Source organism: Elephantulus edwardii, unplaced genomic scaffold, assembly GCF_000299155.1.
Source record: "Elephantulus edwardii isolate Elephantulus edwardi_28Jun2011 unplaced genomic scaffold, EleEdw1.0 scaffold00055, whole genome shotgun sequence".
NCBI classification, from domain to species: Eukaryota; Metazoa; Chordata; class Mammalia; order Macroscelidea; family Macroscelididae; genus Elephantulus; species Elephantulus edwardii.
In genome coordinates this window covers 12,002,015-12,025,616 of record NW_006399805.1, presented here as the reverse complement: position 1 = coordinate 12,025,616, position 23,602 = coordinate 12,002,015, and the positions used below count along the sequence as shown (strand labels likewise).

At 52.8% G+C, this 23,602-nt stretch overlaps 2 protein-coding genes across 2 annotated transcripts; one reads left to right on the top strand and one right to left on the bottom strand.

Annotated features, from left to right (window-relative positions):
- The first annotated feature begins 1,572 nt into the window (after positions 1-1,572).
- KEL (Kell blood group, metallo-endopeptidase) lies at positions 1,573-20,475 on the top strand. Its single transcript, XM_006887246.1, has 18 exons — positions 1,573-1,590; positions 1,830-1,971; positions 2,207-2,383; positions 7,092-7,216; positions 7,530-7,676; positions 8,963-9,025; positions 9,112-9,285; positions 9,571-9,719; positions 9,933-10,062; positions 15,981-16,091; positions 16,901-16,999; positions 17,165-17,242; positions 17,606-17,706; positions 17,804-17,914; positions 18,004-18,068; positions 18,263-18,432; positions 18,669-18,764; positions 20,314-20,475. The coding sequence occupies exons 1-18, from the start codon at positions 1,573-1,575 to the stop codon at positions 20,473-20,475; spliced, it is 2,118 nt and encodes a 705-aa protein (XP_006887308.1).
- Positions 20,476-21,723: 1,248 nt separating this feature from the next.
- On the bottom strand, positions 21,724-22,520 carry LOC102870937 (chromosome unknown open reading frame, human C7orf34). Its single transcript, XM_006887245.1, has 2 exons — positions 22,355-22,520; positions 21,724-21,902 (listed from the first exon to the last, which is right to left on the bottom strand). Exons 1-2 carry the CDS (start codon positions 22,497-22,499, stop codon positions 21,724-21,726), a joined length of 324 nt encoding a protein of 107 aa, XP_006887307.1. The 5' UTR covers positions 22,500-22,520.
- Positions 22,521-23,602: the final 1,082 nt, after the last annotated feature.

The following is a 23,602-nucleotide window of genomic DNA, read 5'->3' as shown; positions in this document are numbered from 1 at the left end:
CACGAACTGCCAAAAAACAAAGTAAAACAAAACCAAAACCCACAAACAAATCTGTCTTGGAGGAAGAGCAACCAGGGTGCTCCTTGGAGACAAGATTGCTAAAACTTCATCTCACGCTGGATGTATTTCCATGAGGAACCAGTCATTGGAGAGAGACATTGTGCTGGGTCTCAGTGAGATGTACTGACAAAGTAATTACCACAATAGGCGTAATTAAGCATTACAGAGATTACGGGGCTGCTGCGGGATTGGGCAGGATTCAGATCCATGGTTTATAGGGTTGCTATGAGTCCTGGTTGACTCCACAGGACCTAACAATCATAACAGCAACAACTCTGTCCTGCCACCTAGTTCACTGCACAGTACCTGTGGGTCTTAAAAACTTGCAAGTAGCTATCCAAGGATGCTTACTTGCATGTTGCATGGAGCAATAGAGAAATAGCAGGAGTCAGGAAGAGGAGGATATGGAATGTGTGGCTAATTCCCTCCATGACCAGTAGAGCTGGATGGTGCCCAGCTACCTTTACTGACAAGCAGAGTAGACCACAGCACCAGACCAACCTTTCCAGGACGTCGTCTTCTTCACAAAGACCCTTCCAAGACACACTCCCTCTTTCCTTCTGTGCATGGCATTTAGGCTAGTCTTCACAGCTTCCATGATTCTCCACATCCTGGCCCTAATCTGCACTGACTCCTACCCCGCAGTCCTAGTCATCGCTGAGTTCCCTGAGGATCTCGACAGAGGCAGTTGTTAGCCTTGTTCCCACAACTGGGCCTGATCTCCTGCCACGCACCTTGGGAGACAGTCATTGGTCTTCTTAGACCCTCAAGCAGAGCCCCTGGGCAACTGGGAAGAGTGCAGGGCCAGGAGGGGTGAGCCTGAGTGTCTCCTCGCAGGTCTCTGCCCAAGAGACCTCTGTGGGCAAGGCTTTCTCTCCTATAGGAGAAGGAAGGAGAGAAGAGGCTGCCAGAAATGAAGACTTGATGAGCAGAGTCTCGGGGTGTCCCTCCCTGGCCCCTGACAGCCCAGATAAAGCAGGAGGAGTGGCATGTCCTCCAGTGATAGTGGCTCCACCCTGAGAAGAGGAGTGTGTCACGCAGACTGGCCCCTTCTCCAGGACTGTGGGGCCAACTAGGGTGGAGGGGAGCCCACTTCCTGAGACAGAAGCAGGAAGATTCCAGGGGGGTCTGAGCTCAACAGAACTAGAGAGACTGCAGACAGAGACTAGACACAAAAGAATCATTCTCTTTGAAGTTAGGTGCCTAAGGTAGGAGGGAGTGGAGTGGGAGGTGGGGGTGAGGGAGTAAAGGCTGTGGATAATTCTGGGGCAAGGGCTATGGGTGAGGCTGAGGTGAGGGACTGTGGGTACAGTGGGGGTGGGGCTGTGGGTGGGAGCTGAGGAAGGTGAGTTTTAGGGCGATTACGGGGAAGGAGTATGGGAAGGTACAGTGGTGTCAGACTCTTATGTGTGACAGGTTCCTTTGACGCACTGTGCCCCAAACCAGCTTCTCTCCATCCTCAGTTGAGGAGGTGAAGACTCCCCTCCTTAGAAGGCTGAGCCTGACTCTGAAATGGGGCCGTCCCAGGAGGTAAGTCCAGGTCTTACCTCCTGGGGCTGTCTAGAACCTTGCACTCACCCCTTACTCCACCAGTTCATATCCTTCCCGTGTTGCCCCCTTTCCATGCCCACAACCCTGCTGGCCTCCGTGTGCTTGTCCCTTCCTGCCCTTTGAGGCCCAGGGATGGGTGTGAGGGCAGAGCCCTTATTCTACTCTCCCCCTTCCTGGTCTCATGCACCCTCTCCTCACACCCCACTCCTTTCTCCCAGGGGCCTCTTCCAGAGGGACTGTCCCCTGCAGGGAAGCGCAGGTGGGCCATAGCAGGGAGAGCACTGATGACACTCCTGCTTCTCGGCCTGATGGTCACCTCCGCTGTGCTCCTGGTCTACGTCTTCGGGAGCTGTGGTCCTCGTAAGCCTGTGCCCTCCTCAGCTGTGCAGCTGAGTCCACAGATGCTCTAGCCAGCCCCACCCCTCCCTAGTCTTCACAGGTTGCCATCCTCTCTGACCTGGCCACCATCAGACATCTCCCTGCTCTCTCCTCCCTACCTCACCCCAGCCCTGGGCGCACTCCCTGACCTGCCCTCTTGGGGAGTGCCCACATCCTTTTCTCTCATCAGTCTCAGCTGTGTGCTTGCCCTCCACAGGTCACTGTGACAACCCCGTGTGCCAGGACCTGGTGGCCCAGTACCTAGCTTCAGGAAACACTAGTGTGGACCCCTGCTCTGACTTCTTCAGCTTCACCTGCAGAAACACACAAGGGACCAGGGACTCTGTCCAAGCTCTTTTGGAGGAGAACAAGAACTGGCTCCGGAGGATTCTGGGTAAGGAAAGCAGGAGAAGGAGGTGGCCCCGGAGGATTCTGGGTAAGGAAAACAGGCAGGAGGAGGTGGCCTCGGAGGATTCTGGGTAAGGAAAACAGGCAGGAGGAGGTGGCCCCGGAGGATTCTGGGTAACGAAAGTGGGCAGGAGGCAGCTCTGAGCCTAGGACGTGAAGACTCTCCCAGCTTGTGAGTGTGGACAGTTGGCCCCTATCCTAGGGGATCCTCAGATACCAAGACCAGGTCTGCTTCTCTGACTGGTTCGTTCCACCTCCACAGGCAGCTCCTCACGTCCATTTCTTTCTTCACCTTCTCTTTACTATCTCCTTGTCTCTTTCCTTTTCCATTCTCTCCAAGTTCTCACTTTTACTTCCTGAGACTGTACCCCAGCTCTATCTTCTTTGCTATCCCCACAAGTTTCTAGTTGCTCCCCGCGGCCCACTGCCTCTCCACTGGCACCCACCCAGTGCCTCTAGCATTTGTTCATCACTCTATTCTCTAGACTTCAGACCCTCCAAGGGCCCCGTCTACCACATTCTCTTTCATCCACCACCTCACAGCTTTCCATTCTTCAATCGCCATCTACCTCCTCACTGAAGCATGGGCTGAGCCACACAACTGAGGAAGAGATAGGGTGATAAGATGCATGATTGGGGATGCTGGTGATATGGGAGAAGTACGGTAAGAAGTGATAAAAGGTGTTGGTTGTGCTGGAGGTGCTGGTGAATCAGAGAAAATACAGATTCAGAGAATATACTGGAAGAAGAGACTCAAGTTATATACCTTGGAGATGAAGCTGGATCCTGAAGGTATCAGCTTTAGAGGAGAGAACAGGAGGGGAAGGGATGGGAGGCAAGAGGGAGGAAGGCAATGGTGTTGACATCTCAGAAAGGATGGATGGACCTTTCACATGAAACTGAAATGTACAAAATGATGACCAGAGAGAGGACTAAGAAGAAAGAACAAAAGGACAGAACGGAGGTTATCTAGGGAGTTGTGAAAATGCCCTAGGAAGTTGACAAATAGTGGTGGGAATATGAAAATAAAAGGTAGGTATACATTCACTGTTTAAGAAGACTTACAGAAGGGATTGACAGAGTCAGCGGAAACTTGAGTTAAGTGCCAGCAACCTTTCTCTACTAGTGAACCCAGAATAACAGAAAGAAACAGGGCGCAGTCCTGCAACACTTCTATAACCTTTGCTGTCCTTGAGCTCATTGTAGCAGCTGTGGGTCCATCTGTCTTGTTAAAGAGCTTTCTCTATTTTGTTGGTCCTCTACCAAGCATGATGCCCTTTTCCAGAAAGTTGTGTCTTTGGATAATATGTGAGGTGAAGGGTCACTATTCTTGCTTTAAGGAGCATCCTGGTTGCCATTCCAAGACAGATTTTTGTTTGTCCTTTGGGCAGTCCATGATATATTCAGAAATGTTAACCAAAAACACAGCTCAAGAGAACAAATTCTTCTTTGAGCTTCCTTATTCACTGTTGAGCTTTTTTGTGCCTATGAAGCAATTGACAATAGCATGGCTTAGGTCGATCACACCTTAGTCTTACAGTGACATCTTTGCTCTTCCTGTTCTTGTTGTTAGGTGCCATCAAGTCAGTTACAGCAAATAGTGAACAACAGATTGGAACCCTGCCCTATCCTATGCCATCCTTACTGGCTCTGATGTGCTTGATCCTATTGTGACATTAATGTGTCATTCTATCTCATTGAGGGGCCTCTGCTCTTTTGCTGACCCTACTTTACCTGGACCAACATGATGCCTTTTTCCAAGGACTGCCCTTCCTGATAACATGTCCAAAGTATGTGAGATGAAGTTGCACCAGCCTTGCCTCCAACTCTTATTCTTGTTGTTAGGTTCCATCAAGTCCACTGTGACTCACAGCATCTCTATGATGCCCTCTCCTGTCCCATCTTCACTGTTTCTGTCATGCTCAAGCCCCTGTGGTGGTCACTACATCAATCTGCCTCTTTGAAGGCCTTCCTCTACCTTTCCCAACATGGTATCACCTTGTAAGGACTGGTTCCTCTTGAAGATATGTAAGACAAAGTTCCGCTATCAATCAAATCCTTCCAGACAGATTTATTTGGTTTTGGACAGTCCATGAAATATTCAGTTCTCTTTATCATCACCATATCTCAAAGGCATGGATTCTTTGTCACCCTTATTCATTGTCCAACTTTCAAACCCATAGGAAGCAATTAAAAATACAATGACTGGATGAAGCACACTTTAGTTTGTAAATGGACATCCTTGCCAAAGAAGTACTTTGGAAAGGTCCTGCACAGAAAAGTTTCTTAATGTAACACATCTTCTGATTTCCCGAATGCTGCTACCATGAACGTTGATTATGGGTCCAATAAAATGAAGTTGTTAACAACTTCAGTCTTTCCTATTTCTATCATGATGTTGCCCATTGAACCAGTATTGAGGACTTTTGTTTCCTTGATGTTGAGATGTAACCCATATTGAAGGCTGTAGTCTTGATCTTTAGTAAGTACTTCAAATCTTCTTCACTTTCTGCAAGCAAGATTGAATCATCTTCATAATGCAGGTAGTTGCTGTATCTGCCTCCACAGGGTGCCATGTTATTCTTTATATCTTCTTACTTGTCAAATGATTTGCTCAGTAAACAGATTGAGTAAGTGTGGAGAAAGGTCATGATGATGACACAGACCGTTGCTCATGTTAACCCACGCAGAGGCTCCACGTTCTAGAGCACTTTGAAGAGGCCCTTTGCAGCAGAACTTCCAAATGCAATACATCATCTCTTCACTGCTGTCTCCATGGGATCTTTACTATGTATCACTGAGTCAGAATCAACTCAAAGCTTACCTTCCAGTGCACTTTCAGAAGCAATAAGCCTGACTGCCTAACTTCTGCTGAGTTGGCCCCACAAAGCTCCACTGCTAGTCCTCCTCCTTTTTGCTCACCCAAAGTTCTGATGTGTCGATGGCATCGCCAATTTCATCTCCCACCTAGAACTTGAGAGTCATGGGAGGAGAGTGTCCATCTTTCTCCTGCGCAGAAGCTGGTGGATTCACACGTTTGGGCTTGGGATGATAGCACAGCTGCCAATACAATGGAATCCTGGGAAACATCAATCTTTTCTCCATTTAGTGTGGTGTTGTTTACTAACCCAGCTGTGAAGACTTTTGTTCCACGTCAACATCAAGAATGCGTAGAAAAGCTCACAACCGGAAACTTGGGAGGATACATTAATCGAGCTTCTTTTCTCTCTTTGACTGTTAAAAGTTGGTGGCAGTTTCCATTGATGGTTTAGGTTGGTGACAGTCCATGCTCCAGTTAAGGCACCGAGATAAAAAGAAAAGGCATGGTCAGTACAAACTCTATTGTCCAGAGCAGAATGAGATATTATGGCAATGAAGAGGAGGGTGTGGATAGTAGAAGGGGGGCATGGATTGAATTATTTTGAGATGTTTGTCTCCTGGGTACAACCTTACTTGCTGAAAGGAGGAAGATTTGAAGCACTTGTTGCAGAGGATCAAGGAATGCAACCTTCAATGTGGATTGTATCTCAAGGTCAAGATAAAGAAGATTCTCACCACTGGACTGATAAGGCAACATCATGATGGATGGAGAAGAGATTGAAACTGTCAACAACTTCATCTTACTTGGATCCACAGTTAATACCGTTGGTCCTTCCCAGCAGTCAGGAAATTAATAGACATCAGTAGATAGGTTCACAGGGAGCTCTGGTGCCTCTGAAAACATGCCAGTGGGTGAGCCAGTGGGTTGGTTCCTGCTCTGTGATATATAATAACAATATAGCACTAGCAAAGTCTGCAGTTAGGGTCTTCTCCAAATTATTGAGGAGTATTGATGTCAGTTTGAAGATAAAGGTGCATCTGATTCAGGTTTTTCAAATCACTTAAAACTGAGAGCTGGACAATGAATAGGAATGACAGAAGAATTGATGATTTTGAGCTATGGTGTTGGAGGAGAGCACTGACTTCCAAAAGAATAAATGAATATATTTTGGAGAAAGTGCAGTTGAAGTGATCTTTGTAGGCCAGGATGACGAAGCTTCACCTCACATCCTGTGAACATGTTGCTAGAAAGAGGCCATTCCTTGGACAGAGCCATGATGCTTGGAAGAGTGGAGTGCTGACAAAGGAGAGAAAGACCCCTGGCCAGGTGTATTGACACAGTGACTGCTGAAATGGGCTCTAATGTGTCAGGAAGTGTGAAGATGGCACAGGATAGGACAGGGTTCAGATCTGTTGTTCATTGGTTCATTATGAGTTGACTCAATGGCACCTAACAACAATTCCTGGATCAGGAGAGTTGAGAGTTGATGAGACTTTCCCTGCCTCTCCATTTTAAAAACATCTGTATGAATTTTCCTCTTGCCAGTCTTTCAACATTCTTTGGTTTCTTGGCTTCTTTTTTTTCTTAATTTGCCTCCTCTCTGGCTTCTATTTTTATCCCTCCTCCCTATCTCAGTTCTTATCTTTCTCCACTTGTGTGTTGTTTTCTTCTCCAAAACCTTAGCACTTCTCTTTTTTTTTTCCCTCCTATCAAATTGATTATTCCAAAGGGGCAGTCAGTCATTTTCCCAAATCCTCCCAATTTCTCATTCCCCCTTTCTTTCCTCTCCACTCTGGACTCTTAGCCTCCCTCTCTGCTCAGTATAATGTCTTCTCCTACAATCCCCTCACCTTCACCCCGGCTTCCTTTCTAGAGACCCAGAGTCCCTGGCCCCCAGGCTCTAGCAAGGAGAAAGCCTTCCAGTTCTACAGCTCCTGCATGGACACAGAGGCCATCGAGGCTGCAGGGACTGGACCCCTCAGGCAAGTTATTGACGAGGTGAGACCCCCAACTGCAGGCACACAGTCCTAAGGACCACTGCATGTCCAGGGCTGTCACTTTTCTCCATAGGATGGGTTTCTTCCTAAGGATCCCCAAGTCCTAGGAGGGAGACGGAAATGGCAGTGCCACCTACAGATCAGAAACTTGACTTAGGAAAGAGTATCAAGGACGAGTGGTGGATTCTGGTGGGGTCAACTCAGCAGAAGTCAGGTAGATCATCTGAAGAGCAGGAGCAAGGTCACGGGGACATGCGCAGGTACACACACTCACACACACTCCCCACGCTGAGCCCAGCCTCTCTTCTTCCTAGCTTGGAGGCTGGCAGATCTCGGGGAACTGGACTTTCATGGACTTTAACAGAACGTTGACCCTTTTGATGAGTCAGTATGGCCACTTCCCATTCTTCAGAGCCTCCCTGAGAACGCGGCATAGCCCTCCATACACACCGGTCATTGAGGTGAGGGAATGGCCCTTCCTGAACTCCAGCTTCTCGTCCACTAGAGCGAGTTTACAGGTCAGGGAACAAGATGGATGTACACTTCACGGAGGAGCCGCCGGGGACTCCCAGTGAAGGACGGGCTTGGGGGGCCAGTTCTGGGGGATGGAGCCGTCTGGGCTTCGTTACTGCTTATCTGGTGAGCCTGGGGCACCTTCACCAGTCCCCACCTCTCAACGAGACGTGGGTAAATGCCTCTGATGTCGCCTAGGTTGTCAGGATCCAGGCCAGGCTCCTTAGACAAGCATTGCAAGTGCTCTGTGACCAGCCATTCCCCCCCGCCCGCTGTCTCCTAAGCCACGATGATGCAGTTAGCGCTAAGAATATTCCTCCGCACACGGTTCTCCCTTTAATGGCAGCAGCCCTCCTCAGCCTCCCCCACTGTGCTCACACGTCTTTCAAACCTTGACTTTGGCCATTACCTCTCCCAGGAAGTCTTCAGAGGTGTCTTGGCTATGAGCGAGGTGAAGCTCTTCCGTTCTCTCACATCACCTCCCTTGCAGCTCACATTTTACCAGGCATCTTACAAGAGCAGACCCATGTCTCGCTCAGTTTAGTCCCCAGATCCCAGCATAGTGCCTGGTATCCAGGACTTCCCACCAAATGGTTATTGTTATTGTTGTTATGTACCAATGAGTCAATTCTTAAGGAGTTAAAATACAAAAATTTTATTTGCAAATCTTTTAAATTTTTTTCTTAGCAAAAAACAGATTTTAAAATGTATTATAAATTTTTTTTAAAACTCATAATATTTAAAAAATGGATTAAAAATCTATTTTGGAATTTAGACATTTTCGTGACAACCATAAATTTGGCATTTAGCTAATCATGGATTTTGCATTCAGTTTTCTTTTCAGAAAAATTCCCATTAAAATTGTCGGCTTTGCAGCTCCCTACTTTGCACCTGTGAAGGGTGACTCCTGCCCCCACTGGGCCTTTGTCCTTCAGGGGCTTGTAGGACCCTCTCCTGGAGTGTGCCTCGGGGGAGAGAAGCACTTCTCTGTCCAGCTCAGTGTTCTGCACTGTCCTCTTTGTAATGGTCCTCAGTGCTGCCCATCTTGTCCTTGCTTCGTCCTTGTCCCACCTCTGCCTTTACCCGCCCCCCCCATGTTCTGGGTTCTCCCCTCTGTCCAGACCCTAACCTCTCACTCCTCTGCCCTGCGTTAGACCACCATCAGGCCCTCTCCATTCCACCCCGCCCCCACCTCCACCACCTTCCTCTGCTCTCCAGTCTCTCTTGTGTCCAGATAGACCAGCCCAAGTTTGATGTCCCCCTCAAGCAAGAACAAGAACAGAAGATATATGCCCAGGTAACGGGGGAGGCTGAGGGCCCTGATGGTGAACCCCCAGAGGCAGGCAGGACTGCCTGGCCCGACTGAGTTCCCACCACCCCCAGATGGTGCGGGAGTACCTGACCTACCTGAACCAGCTGGGGACCCTGCTGGGAGGGTCTCCTGACAAGGTACAAGAGCACGCCGGCATCTCCATCTCCATCACCTCAAGGCTCTTTCAGTTCCTGCGGCCCCTGGAGCAGCAGCAGGAGAGGGTGGTCACCATTGCTCAGCTGCAGGTACCAGACGAGGGGCTGGCGGGGCTCCTGGGGCTTCCTCCAAGCCTCCTTGGCCCTCTTCTCCTCTTCCTCTCAGCCTCCATGACCTCCTGCCCTCCGTCCCCTGCTGCCTTTCTCTCCTGTCCTCCTTGACGTCCCCTCTTCCTTGCTCTCCTCTGCCTTGTTCTGTGCCCTCACTGTCTCCAGCAGCCAAGTCCCTCATGCTTCCTCCGCAGACTCTGGGGGCTACCTCAGCCCCTCCTCCCTCTCATGTCCTGCTCCCTCAGCCTGTGTTCCCTCCTGAAGGAAATAGCCCCCGCCATTGACTGGTTGTCCTGCTTGCAAGCGACCTTCTCACCGATGCCCCTGAGCCCCTCTCAGCCCCTCATGGTCCATGACCTGGAATATCTGAGAAACATGTCACAGCTGGTGGGAAGCCTGCAGCTGAGACACAGGTTAGACTCCTGAAGGTGGCATGAGAGGGAAGCGAGGTGGGGGGGACCAGCCTCTGGAGGTGGTGTGGGAGGGAAGCAGGGGAGGCCCGGCCTGGGGGAAGCTCCTGGCGTTTGTGGACATGTCTGGGCACCAATGCTCGCACCCTCTGAGGAGCCCTGCTGACCCCTGACAACAGGGGCCCCTCCAGGCTCTCACCAGAGGTGTCTCCACAGGGAATTCCTGCAGAGCCACATGATCCTGGGGCTAGTGGCCACCCTCTCTCCTGCCCTGGACAGCAAGTTCCAGGCAGCCCGCCAGGAGCTGAACGAGAAGCTGATGCAGCTCATGAAGCAGCTGCCTGTGGTGAGGAGGTGGCTGGGGGCGTCTGTTGTCTGAGGGGAAGGCTGGCAGGTCTGGGCTCCTGTGGAAAGTCGAACTCGTGGGGTTAATGTGTGGACCCTGTTGTTGTTGGAGGCTGTCAAGTCAGCTGCCACACACACTGACCCCAAGCCCAGCCCGGTGGAACCTTCCCCATCCTGGGCCATGCTTCAAGCCGTTGCTTCAGTTGTGTTAATCCGTCCCACTGAGGGTCTTCCTCGTTCTCTCGACTTTTCCAAGCAAGAAGTCCCTTCCCAGAGCCTGGGACCCCTCATAGCACACCCAGCGTATGTGAGGTGGAGCCTCACCATCTTGGCTTTGGGCCCACAATTGTCCCATGGTTTTAGCTGAATATTGTCGCACGGTGGGAGAGCCGTCTCTGACTTGGGGTGCCTTCTTGTACAACATTGTCACAATCCCTCGTGTCTATAAGGGTGTCTGGGTCCGCTGGGGAGGCCATTGTGTACTTTGTAAGGCTTCAAACCTCAGAGTCCTCTTCTTCCAGCCCTGTATTCGACAATGTTCTCTTGCAATCTCCCAGCACTGCGTTTGACAGTGTTCTGTTGTGATCCACGGGCTCCCTGACTGGGTTTCCAAGGTCCATCACCAGATCTTCCTTCCAGTCTGCCTCAGTCTGGAAGTTCTTCTGATGCCTGTCAGGCATCCACCTTGATTACCCACCGACGCTAGAACAGAAATGCCACAGTGACTGGCATTAGCAAACACAATTTAATCTCACAGATTGAAGACCAGAAGTCCAAGTTCAGGGCTTTCGTTGTCTGTAGGCTCTCAGCTCCAGCTAATTCCAGCTTCCATTTCTTATATCCTTAGGGAGATCATGTGAACCTAACTTCCATCTCTGCTTTTCTGGATTCCAAAAGAAATTGATCTGAGTGCGCACTGGCACATAGCAAAGACCATGTTCCCAAATGGGCTTATGGCTGCACACGGGTGTAGGATTTGTGACCCACATTTTGAGGCAACACAGTTCAATCTGTAACAGCATTGCAGCGGCATGCACCTCCCTCACCCCAATGCCTCACTCCCCAGTAGACCTGGCTACGAAGCAGGTGTATCAGCTGAAAAGAGAATCCAGCTCTCCCAAAGGGAAGATGAGAATTCTGCAGGTGGTTTAACTTATCACCTGGCCCACTCAGATCTAGAATTGTCCTTCAGCTTCAACATTGAGTCTGTCCTCTAACCATCGGGAGGTCCTGGGGAAGCCACTTTACCTGGTTGGAACTAACCATGGCCAGGAGTAGTAATAACGACAGACACACAGTGAGCTGTGGCATGCCAGGCACTGCAGGAAGCACTGACTGTGGATTCTTTTATTTCATCCACTCAGAAGCACTATGAGGCTCTGAATTTCCATTCTGCAAAGGCAGAAATAAGCTCAGAAGAACCAAGTAACTTTCGCAAGACCATAGAGCTCAGAGAACTGGTGCTGAGACCACAGGGCAGCGAGAACTGGGCAGACTAGACCAAGGACTGGCCAGCAAACTTCAGAAAGGGCAAGGTGTGAACAGCATGGGCTCTGTGGTCTAGATGGAGCCCTGGCGGTGCAGGGGGTGAAGAAATGAGCTGCTAAGAAGTGCAAGGGTGATAGCTTGTACCCACCAGCTGCTTGGAGAGGGGACACTGAGGCAGTCAGCTCTCACAAAGCTTTATATCCTCAGAAACCCCACAGCGGAAGCGCTGACCCTGCAGGGTCGCTGTAAGCTGGAGTGGACGCAGCAGTGGGCTCAGTTTCCGTGTGGCACGTGCTCTGTGTCAACCGTGACTGTCGTGTAGTGTGAAAGCAACCTCACACTTGATGATGGGTGGGCGTGGCAAAGTGCCCTAATCTCCAGTTTAGACAGAGCCTTCGAGTCCCAGGAGGGGGTAGCCAGCACCATCCTTACCCCCCTCACCCCCCTGGAGTCAGACACTGCCACAGACACTGGTTCAATCCATCTCATTGAGGGTCTCCTCCTTCGCCGGCCCTCCATCTTCCCAAGCATGATGACCTTTTCCAAGGATTAGCCTCTCCTAACAACTTGTCCAAAATATGTGAGATCAAGCTTTATCACCTTTGCCTCCAAGGATCATCGGTTTCCACTTTCTCTAACACACCTCCGTTTATTCTTTTAGTAGTCCTTGGAATAGTCAGCACTTTTCTCCAATACCAGAAAGCAAATGCATCATCAGTTCTTCTGTCGTCCTTATTCATTGCCCGGAGTTTAGATACATAGTAGGTTATTGGAAAGACTGTGGTTTCAGGCAGGTGCACCTTAGTCTTTAGACTGACATCATTGTTCTTTAGGACTTTGGAGAGATCCCAGACAACAGACTTTTCCTATGCTCTTCTGACTCCTGATCTCTTGACTGCTGGTTCCAGGGGGGTTGACTATAGATCCAAGGACAAGGAAAAGGGAGAGGGAGTGCTAAATGAGACCTGCAGGAATTTACAGTAGGGTGGTCATATTAACTTAAAGACATTAATAATTGATTTTTAGTTAAAGATCAGCCAGCCCTGTGTCCACACCAGTGTGTGAGCGTCTACGGGTCTGTCAAGTTCACCAGGATTTATGGGTAGTTTGATGCAATGCCTTGCTGATCTCAGAGTCCTGTTAGCAGAGGGGGGCTCCCTGAGTGATAACAGGGCAATTCCAGTCTAGTCTCCTGTGAGGACCAGGTAATAGACCTCATCCTTGTGGGGCAGCAGCTTGAACTGGGCCCCAAGCACCAGGTGATCACACTCCGCAACTGTTGGGAGTGTGGTGGCCTTTGAGGGTGAGCCTGCCTACAGGTGAGTTCCCGTGGCAGGTAGAGGCCTTTCATGGAATCTGTCATTATTGTTAGGGCCCTCAGGTGTGCACCGGCTCATGGTCATCTTGTGGAGAAGAGGGGAAAGTGTGTCTTGTCCCTTTATGACCTTCATGGTCAAGTCCACATGCAGAGAGCAGGACGTGGCACACAAAGCTTGCAGCGTGTCCTTGTGTTATGGTGTAAGTGTGTCCTTTCATTGTACTTAGCTTGTGCAGGGACCCCCTGCTATGGCAGTGTGCTGGTGGCTCGGTTCTGAACCCTAGTCACCCTCTGGGGTGGAGTAGAGATGCCCCAGCAGGTTCCAAGGCTGTCCTCATCACAGGCCTACAATCTCTAAAATCTGCTCCTCTCACCCTAAAAAAACCTGGGAAAATCCTTGTTTCCTGCCAGAGCAGGAATTTTCCCAGTTTCTGTTATACTTGCATTCTTGCGGCTTTAAAGTAATCCACAGAGTCTCATTATCTTGTGGTTGGAGACCTTGTTTGTTTCCTACTTTGAGAGCATTCTTGTTATCTTTCCAATCAAAGTGGTCTGGTCCATTGTCCAGGCTCCAGGAAGAGCTCAGGTACCAGGAAGCCCCAGCATGGACACATGACTTACCAGCCTCCACCTCCGAGGCCCATGGGCATTTAGCAATCCTAGAAGTCGTTCTCGGAACGTGCACCAAGCACTACTCTGACCTAGAGGAGAGGCTGAACTGAACTATGTTGGGCAACCCAGCTGCAGTCCTTCTTGCTGGAACCAGGGAGAGTCTTCCATGCAGTTTGAGAACAGACTGGGAGCAGGTGAGGGCAGATGAATGAAGAAACCTTCGACCAGGAAGCAGTTCCCACCCTGCAAGGTGTAGAGGGCAGGGCTTGTCACGTGAGCAGACTTGAAGACTTCGCTGGAGGTGACCCTTCTGTGGAGGTAGCGCCTGTCCCTGTTCTGAGGAGAGACATGAAAGGAGCAGACTGAACATGACCACAGGGCCTAGATGGGCTCTCACTGCAGCTGGGCCCAGATGTCCCTTTTTCTTGCTTCTGATTTTCTTGAGCCACAGCTCTGACTACTGCACAGGTGAACCCCCTCATGGAGGAGGGAGTGACCGCTGCAGGGCAGGGGGCAGCCAGTAAATGCCAAAGCCCGTCTGGAAGAAACTCAAGAGGAGCCCCTGGTCTTCCTCTAGAATCAGGGCACCAGGGGACAGAGGAGAACTCCCCGCGGGGTTTTCTTGTTTGTCACCTTTACAGGAGGACATCACCGCTCTTCCTGCTGCAGAGCTATGGGGTGGGTTCAAACTGCTGACACCAGATTAGCACCAAGCCCCACGCTGCTGCGTCAGTTGTCAGGGGACCCATAAGAGGGGGTAGTGTTCCTTCACAGGCTTCCCACGCCTCTTCTCTTTATAGACCCCGACTGCCACCTCTTTCTGCCACAAATCACTTGGTGGATTCGAACCGCTGACCTTGTGGTTAGAGGTTAAGTGCTTTAACCACTGAACCACCACGACTGTTTTGGATTAGCGATGGACAGTAGTCCACCTGCAGCACCGGACTCCTTCATGCCATCATCTGTGCTTCTGTTTCCTTCTTAGGGGAGCCCCCACAGGCCCCCACATACCCCGGAACAGGCCCAGTGCTGCTGAGAGTGTAGCAGTGCTTCCTGTCTCCTGTGAAACAAGCAGAGCCTTGAGGGAACAAGTCTGAGGAACAGGGATGACCCTTTACAGAGAAAACTGCTTTTCCGTCAACAGTCATACATGTTGTGCTTCGTGATGGTTCCAGTCCACAGAACAGCGCAGAACAATTCCTGCTCCTGGGCCTCCCGTTTCCACGCTTTCTTCTCCCGCTCCCTTCCTGCCTCCTCAGCGTTCTCCCCAGACACATGCTGCCCTTCGAATCTCAGCTGGCTGATGGTTCTCAGGAGAAAGTGCCCCCTGGTATTACTGCTCATTGTATGATGATGTTTTGTACCATTGAGTTGACTACGCACCTAATCACCCCATGAACAAGAGCTCAGAAATTTGCCCAGTCCTCTGCCACTATCACCATCTGCACCAAACCCGAGCTGTAGTTACAGCCACAGTGCCAGTCCGTCGCTCTGAGGGGCTTCCGGCTTTGTCTGACCTTCCAGCTTTCCCAGATCAATGACTGCTGACAACACACCCAAGTACGTGAGATGCAATATCAACGTCACTGCCTCTAAGAAGTACCCTCGTTGCACTTCCTCGAGACAGATATATTTGTGTTTCTGGCAGTCCATGAGATTTTCAATCCTTTTAGCCTAGAACACAATCCAAAGGCATTGAAGTCAGATGCGCGGAAGCAATTGAAAATACCAAGGCTTAAACCAGGGACACGTTGGTCAGCCCTCTTGTCTCGTTGGCACTTTGGAGAAGTCCTTCACAGCAGGTCTCCCCAGTACAACATGCCTTTTGATTATTGACTGCTGCTGGCAAGTGTGTTGACTGTGATCCAAGTAAAATGAAATTTGTTGACAACTTCCATCTTCTCTCCATCAATCATGGTGTTGCTAGTTGGCCCAGTGATGAATGCGTCTGTTTCCTTGACGCGGAGATGTAATCCTTATTGACTGCTGTAGTTTTTGATCTTCTGCAGTAAATGCTGCAAGCTTCCTTCACTTTCTCAAGCCAGTCTGTGTCCAGGTTGCTCTCTTTATAGGTCTACTGCTTGGCTGAAAGGTGCACAAGTGGGGTTGGTCTGTTCAAAGTCCGAGGTGGCCAAATGCTACAGTCTTAGTTCCATCAATTTCTACCAGACTGATCTCTTTTGTGATTTTTCCCCCCATTTTATCTCACATGTTTCTCCCACTGGGTCAGGCCTTGCTGTTGCTGTCCATTTCAGAATGTCACGCAGGAATGCGGCAGTGGCCCCTTCCCCATCCACGTTACCTAGTTTTCTAAGTCATAGCATGGCATGCCCTTTCATGGTGCCCATGCCCTTGAACAGCTGTGCCATGAGACAGGCTCCACTGGGTGGCAAACGGAACTGCCCGTTTGCTGGGGTGGTGAGACCAAGCGACGGTTGACCCCCTCTCAGGGTGGGGAGAGTGGGTGGCCTGAGTGAAGACCTGAGAACCTGTCTCTGCAGCCCCTGCCCCCCCGATGGATCAAGTGTGTGGAGGACACCAGCACCTTCTTCCAGCCCACGCTGGCGGCCCTGTTTGTCCGAGAGACCTTTAGCCTGCAGACCAGGAGAGCTGTATGTGGACCCCCTCACTTCACCCCAAGCCCTCCTGCAGCCTCACTCTGCCACTGACTACACACTGACTGGACGCAGACACGGGGCCAGCCTCAGGAGGTGTGGGTCTCAGAGGGTGGGGCAGTACTGTCACCGCCAGGTCACCCAAGCTCATGTCCACCTGCACTCAGACTGTGGCGAGCGTTCACAGTCCCCCACCCAAAAGGAAGTTCACGTACCCCATGACAGCCAGGGTACCCTGTGATTTTCACCAAGGGCTAAGGGGGCCCGAGGCCTGGGATCTAGACAGGGACACTTCCTTCCATCCTGACCAGCTCCGAGGTACACACATCATCTGTGCCCTTGCTTTGCAGAGCAGGGCCTTGGATGCAGAAACGCAACCCCTGACCAGCCACACAGCTCACAAAGGGCAGTCAGGGTGAGCACGCACAGCCAGTCCCTTCCCAACCCCAGGAGTGGACAAATGCCAGGAGACAGCAGGAGACAGCCACTGGGGGTCGAGACTGGACCCTCAGCAGGTTGGGACTCTCAGGAAGGGGTCCAGAGAGGGAAGTGGACATGAAGGAGGGGCAGACATTCAGAGGAGGGTGGAACTGGCCTGAGGCAGGGGGCAGTGGCCTCCTTCCTGTACATCTTAGAGACGTGTGCTCCTCCCCTCTCCTGTGACTCGAGACTGCTCCCCAGCCCTGGAAAAGGAAGAGAGGACTATTTTCCTTGGAACCCCCAGGCAAGCAGCCCCTTGCACTTCTGTGTGAGTCCTCCCTGCACCCAGGCATCCCAGGAGAATCCAGTCTCCCTCTCATCCCCAGGCCTTGGCACTCTTCTCAGACATCAGGGAAGCCTGGCTGGACCGCATCCAGAGGTTGCCCTGGATGAGCGAGGGAGCGAGAAAGGAGGCCACGGACCGGGTAGGCCAAGAGGGAGGGCTGCGTGGGGGACCTGGTGGAGGGGGGAAGGGCGATGGGATGGGCTGGAGCCCTAGGTGGCAGGTGGGCACAGCCAGGACAGCAGACACCTGCCCAGGTACCGTCCAAGCATTGCGCATGTGTTCTGACCTCTGTGTGCCTCTCCAGGTCACGCAGCTGCAGGTAAAGATGGGGGCCCCAGAGTGGGTTCAGGAGCCAGAAGTGATCACACAGGGGTACCCTGAGGTGAGTGTGCCTTCACTCCCTGACCCTCTGAGTCCTGCTGGTTTCCAGGGTGATTCTAAGTGAACCCTCATGACTCACATGAAGGGGGACCTACCTGTGGGAGTGTTTGGGGTCAGGTGTATGTGAGGACATACATCTACACTCGCAATTCGGGACATGCCCCGGGTGCCCCTCTGCTGGCAAACCCTTGCAGACCCTCAGTGCACCCTGGGAGTCACTGGTCAGCGACCATAGGAGGCCCATATGCAAGGGCGCAGCGAGTCACTGTGTGGGCTTCACCTCAGGCTTACGGGTCCCGGGGTCAGGGCTCCCCACGTGCATTCTTGTCTGCCCCAGGACTCAAGTGCCCTGTGTGCACCACAGGTCCAGCTGGGCACCAGCTTCCTGCAGCTCTTCCTGAGCTGTGTCCGAGCCCACCGAGCCAGGACAGTCCGGAGTTCCCTGCAGCGCTCCCCGCAGCACAGGTGAGAGGCCAGTCCTGGTGAGTAAGGGCAGGGACACTTTGAGGAGTGGGGGGCTGCCAGTAGGCAGCGCTCAGGGTGCTATCCCCCTCCCCCACAGCTGGCACCAGCCCCCCTGGGGCGTCAACGCCTACTACTCTGCATCGGACCACACAGTAGTCTTCCCGGCTGGGCTCCTGCAGCCCCCATTCTTCCATCCAAGCTATCCCAGGTACAGCCTCCTGTGGGGGAACATGGGGCTGGACCTGCGGGAAATGGGGTTGCGGTGGGGCACTTGGATGAGAACCCTCTGCTCCCCAGGGCAGTGAACTTCGGTGCCACAGGCAGCATCATGGCCAACAAGCTCCTGCATGCCTCCAGGCTCTGTGGGTACCGGCGCAGGGGGGCGAGGACTGGGGGATAGAAGGTTCTGGTACCCAGCACTGCTGCTCCTCCCCCTCTCCAGCTCCCGGCACCCCGTGCCCTCACCACCGTGCCCAGACTCTCAACCCCGTCCCTCCCACCACTGCTCTTCCTCACCCCTTCACCCTCACTGTGCCCCCTACCCCATGTCCCACAGTGATCCCCGGAGGCTGCCCAGGTTGTGATGCCCACGGCCTGCAGGAGATGCTACAATGCCTGGCCCGCCACTCCACTGCCCGGTCCCTGCCCCCAGAGACCTCCTTCAGCCACTGGCACACCCTTCAGGAGGATGCCATGGACCTGGGAGCACTGGCCATTGCACTGCAGGTGACCTCCCACAGCCTGCACACCCACGTTCTGTCCCTAGGGTCCCTTCTACTGCGCTGTGCTACGTTTTCCCCTACATGAGAGCACAGAGGATCCCTTCTGCCCTCGGGCAGGTCCCTGCTCAGGTGTAGAAAGGTGTAGGAATTGAGGCGTGGCCAGGAGTGCCTTCTGGGGAGGAGGAGGCAGGGTGTTCCCCATGAGGGCTGAGGGATGTCCCCTCCTCCTCCCCCACGCAGGCTTACAACCAGAAGTTGCTTCAACACCGTGGGGAGACCACCCTGCCCCAACTGGACCTCAGCCCGAGGCAGCTGTTCTTCCGAAGCTATGGCCAGGTAGGTAGCTCCTTCCTCGTGCACCGCCATGGAGGAAGCCGAAGGGATGGGCCTGCCACCACGCCCAAGGCGGTCAGCCCTCCTCCACCTGCCCCTTCAGATGCACGTCCTCCCAGTCCACTGGTCACAGTGACCCTGCTGACAGGGTGGCAAGACCCCACAGGTTTTCCAAAATCTTGCATATCCCGTGGGCTACAGAAAAGGCAACCTGACTTGGAGACGTGCAGCCAGGGTGCTCCTTCAAGGAGAGAACCGTGACGCTCATCTCATGCTTGGGCACATTGTTGGGCGGGGTCAGTCCTTGGAAAAGGACGTCTTACTGGGAAAGGTCGCAGGTCAGAGGAAGAGAGGAAGACGTTCGCAAAGATGGATTGTCACAGTGGCCGTGACAATGGGCTCAAGTACATCAGAGAGGGTGAGGGCAGCACAGGACGCAGGGTTCAGGTCTTTTACTCCTACAGTTACCACGAGTCAGGCGACTTGGCAGCACGTAACAGCGAGCTTTACAGAAGCAGACTGCCTTGGCTGGTTCCTGCAGAACCACTGATGGGCTTGAACTGCCGACCTTCCTGTTAGCAACCCACTGGCCGCCAGGGCTCCTTTCTATCATGTCCAGCCCCTCAAACCAAAAAGAAAACCCTGATTTCCCCCAGATCCGATTTGAGAGGAGCCTGCCTTTCCTCCTCCTGTTCCAGGAACACACTCCTGTCGCAGCCACCTCCCACCTGTGGCCCCCACTGGGCCGAACTGGACCAGCTGTGCCTAGGAACTCCTGGAGCCCCCTGCGTGCCACACAACTCCCTCCACAGGATTTGGGGTGGCTGGTTTTCAGAAATAGGTCCCAGGAAAAGTGCCTCAGTGGGCACTATCGAGTGTTTGGCTACCAAGCCATCCGCCAAGCAGTTCCTCACCCCAGCCGCTGTGTGAGATGCAGCAGGGCGCTCTGTCCCCTGTCCTGCAGACGCCCCACACCTCACAGTGCACTTGATGCTGAGGAGAGGGTTTGTGTTGCTTCAAGTCTGCAGACTTTCTGTCCAAAGGGCTTCTGTTGCTGTTGTTAGGTGCCATCAAGTAGACTATTACTCATCTGAACAACAGATCTGAACGTTGCCCTCTCCTGTCCCAGGCTCAGTATCTCTGATAAACCAGAACCCGCTGTCAGTCGCCTTGTCAGTCAACTTGAGGGGGTCTGTCTCTCTATGCTGACCATCTCCTTTTCCAAGCATCATGTCCTTTTCCAAATAACGTAAATTCCATTTGTTTGCTTAGCAACAGAGGGCCTTGACTGTTCCCACCATCCAGGCCCAACCTGAACCCCTTGCATGCCTCAAATGGCCCAGTGTCTCCTGAGCGTCCTCTCACCTGCACGTGATGTTTTGCTCCCCTGGACCCTCTTCCAGACCTCTGCTCTCCTGAGTCACCCACAAACAACAAGTTGCCCTCCTCCACACCTGGTGCTCAATACCTCTCATCCCTACCTCCTCGGTCACCTCACCCCACAACCCTTCATAGCCTACAGCTCTCCTCACCTGCATACTCTCCCTTCCAGGTGATGTGCAAAGACCCCGAGCGACACGACCCACAAGACCACCACAGCCCTACCCCACTTCGAGTCCACGGGCCGCTCAGCAACACCCCGGCCTTTGCTAGGTACTTCCACTGTCCACAAGGGACCCTCATGAACCCCTCCAGCCATTGTCAGCTCTGGTGACCTGCTACCCGAGACCCCTCAGTGCAGACTCATCTGCTGGATTCCAGTCCTCGATTAAAGGCAGCCTGGCATCTGGTCATCTGTCCATGGTGCTTTCCTGACATGGGAAGAAAACACTCCACCTTTGATTTGATCCCAACTTGTGTCCACCGTGAGGGGCTGAGTGGAGTGCAGCTGCCCAGAAGGTCCACGGCTCTGAATCTACAGCCGTGCATGCCACGGCCTCTCCTGGGGAGCAGCTGGTGGGTCCCAGCTACCCTCTCTGCTAGCAGATAGACACTTTACCCACTGAGCCACCAGGGCTCCTATTCACTGTCAAGTGGACAACAAACAAAATCATCCCCACAAGCCGCTGAGTAGATTCAGAGTCACCAGCAGTGTGGCAGTGACCGAGTCCTACAGCACAGAGCCGCCCGAGGCATTTCTAAGGTCTGAATCTCGTTGCTGGGGAGCTCTGGTGGCCTGGACCCCAGGGACTTGTGCTGCTAATACAAAAGCCGCATCTCAGTGGCAGGGGAGAACCCAGTAATGGGTCCTTGAGAGAGACGGGCAGCCTCTTCCCCTGCTGTTCATGGCCTCAGAAGCCTGCAAGAGGGGCGGCGAAGGGAGCCAGCACTGACCACAGCCAGGAGTCTGACTTGGAGCCAGGACATAACCCACTGCTCTGTCAACAGCTGCTGCTGCGTGCCAGCAAGTCAGAACTGACTCGTAGCTCACCTTCCAGCAGCTCCCCAGAGGCTGTGACCTCATGGGAGGAAAGTGCCCATCTTTCCCCATTGGAGTCACATGCCTTTGAGTTTGCAGTACAACTCCTTACGCACGAGGCCCCCAGAACTCCCTCTGTCTACACCTAGAAGCGCTGAACAAGGCTTGGCACACAGGAGGGGAGGAAGACGCAGGTTTGAATAGCTGGCAGGTATGTAAGTCGGTCTCAGGGACAGCAGCCAGCTGGAGATGGAAGGGCTGAGGGTCAGTGCGTGGCCCACTGTGGTCAGAGGTTTATTGGCTGTCATGTTAGCTTCTCCCTGCTCTGCTTTCCTGGGCAAAACCACATAGGGGGAGGGGTGGGGGGCTCAGTCCTGGGTCTCTGACCCTAGGTGGTGTTGGGCCAGCTCATGGCCGCCGGGACAATGACCCTGGGACCTCAGCACTGCTCCGAGATGAGAGGTCAGTATGCAATCATGAAGCGAAGGTAGAAGTCCAAATCCTCATCCAGGAACCAGGCCAGGATCTCGGCCTCCATGTCCCTCATAAAAAAACCATGATGCTGGCCAGGTTCAGGCAGAAGGCCAAGTCGAAGAGGTGGTCCCACACTGCCGCCATGTCTGCCACCTGGTCCTCCTGCTGGGCCATGTCCAGCAGCTGCCACACCTCCTCCCCCACTGAGGAGGCCATGAAGTGCTCTTCAAACTGTTCTTCTTCCTGATCTGGGCAGAGAGTGGGGCCTGACACAGCAACCCACCCATTGCCAAGGTCGTGCCATGAGGGACATGAGGCTGGACACAGAGGTGGACACTGGGGCTTCCCTCTAACTGACTGCCCAGGCTCCTGCCATGCACACCCCTCCATGACCCCAGCCTCCTCCACCAAGGTCACTCCCCAAAGACACACATACGTGCACACATGCAGTTCTGCATGAAAGCTGTACTTGAACTCAGCTAGTGCACCAAACCCCACTCACAGTAACCCTGGAACCCATCACACACAGTTCTCCCTGCCTTCCTCATGGCCTCCTCCCTTTCCCCAGCCCACCTGTGGAGGCATGGTCTCCCCTTCTTCCCCTCCCCCACCTGCCTGTGGAAGCATGGTCTCCCCTACCTCCCTTTTGCCACCCACCCGTGGAGGTATTGTCTACTGCACTCCCCCACCCTCCACCCACCTGTGGAAGGCATGATCTCTTTCTGACTGCTCTCAGCAGGGTCTGAACCCCCTTTTTGAAGCCTCACCCCCTTTATCCGAAGCAGCAGCATCAGGATGGTGGCCAGGAGTGCGGTCCTGCAAAGCTGGGGACCCAGGGGTGTCATGGACCTGCCCGCCCCCTGCCTCTGGCCTTCCCTGACTCCCTGGTACCCCACAGCCTCCCCTGCCCTTGCCCAGCCCAGCTCTTACCCCTATCCAGCACCGTCTCTGTCCCTTTTGCCCCATGGGACCTCTGTTTGCATGGGTTCTGTGATGTCACAGTGGTGACCCTGACCCCCTCTGGTTCCTGGAGAGTCCCATTGTCTGGCAAGGGGGAGGGCAGCCAGAGGAGGACAATAGATGTTTCTGGGTAACCAGAATGAGGGCTCCCAGAATGTCTGGCCAGAGATTCTACTGAAGAGTCTTGATTCAGAAGAGGAAGATTCAGACTGTCAACTTCTCAGTGGATTTCAGACTTTCTGGATCCATTACGGGTGAATGACTTCCTGACGTAGAGATAATCCTAAACTTTCAGCCAAACCTGAAGTCTTCTTTCTTTCAACAACATACCCAAAACCAAACATGCACACATCTCCCCCTTTCCCCCATCACTGATGGTGTACTGGTTAAAATAGTTGGCTCCTAACCTCAAAGTTGTCAGTTCGAACCTATCAGTCATTCTTTGGGAGAAAGATGGGCAATCTCCTGCTATGTGATTTACAGCCTTCAGAAATCCACTGGACGGTCAGCTGTGAGCTGGTTCAGACTCGACAGCAAGTAACAACATGTTTGCTTTGATTACTGGGCTATTTTAAAGAATTCTCTGTGTGAGATCATATGTCCCTCAGTAGCCTGCAGGCTGAGTGGGAGCCTCAGGAGGCAGTGGGGTTCAGGTAATGGCAGGTGGTGGAGAAGGAGGGGAGGATGGCAAGAAGGGCAGGCAGCGGCATTTAAACTGACCAGCAGCATCACTCAGCTGTGCATGGAGTGCTTGTTTGGATGGTCTCACACACAGAGTCCACGATGGGGGTCCACGTCTCACACAGAGTCCACGATGGGAGTCCAGTTCTCTCACACACGGAGTCCACGATGGGGGTCCACGTCTCACACAGAGTCCACGATGGCGGTCCACGTCTCACACAGAGTCCACAATGGCAGTCCAGTTCTCTCACACACAGAGTCCACGATGGGGGTTCACGTCTCACACAGAGTCCACGATGGCGGTCCA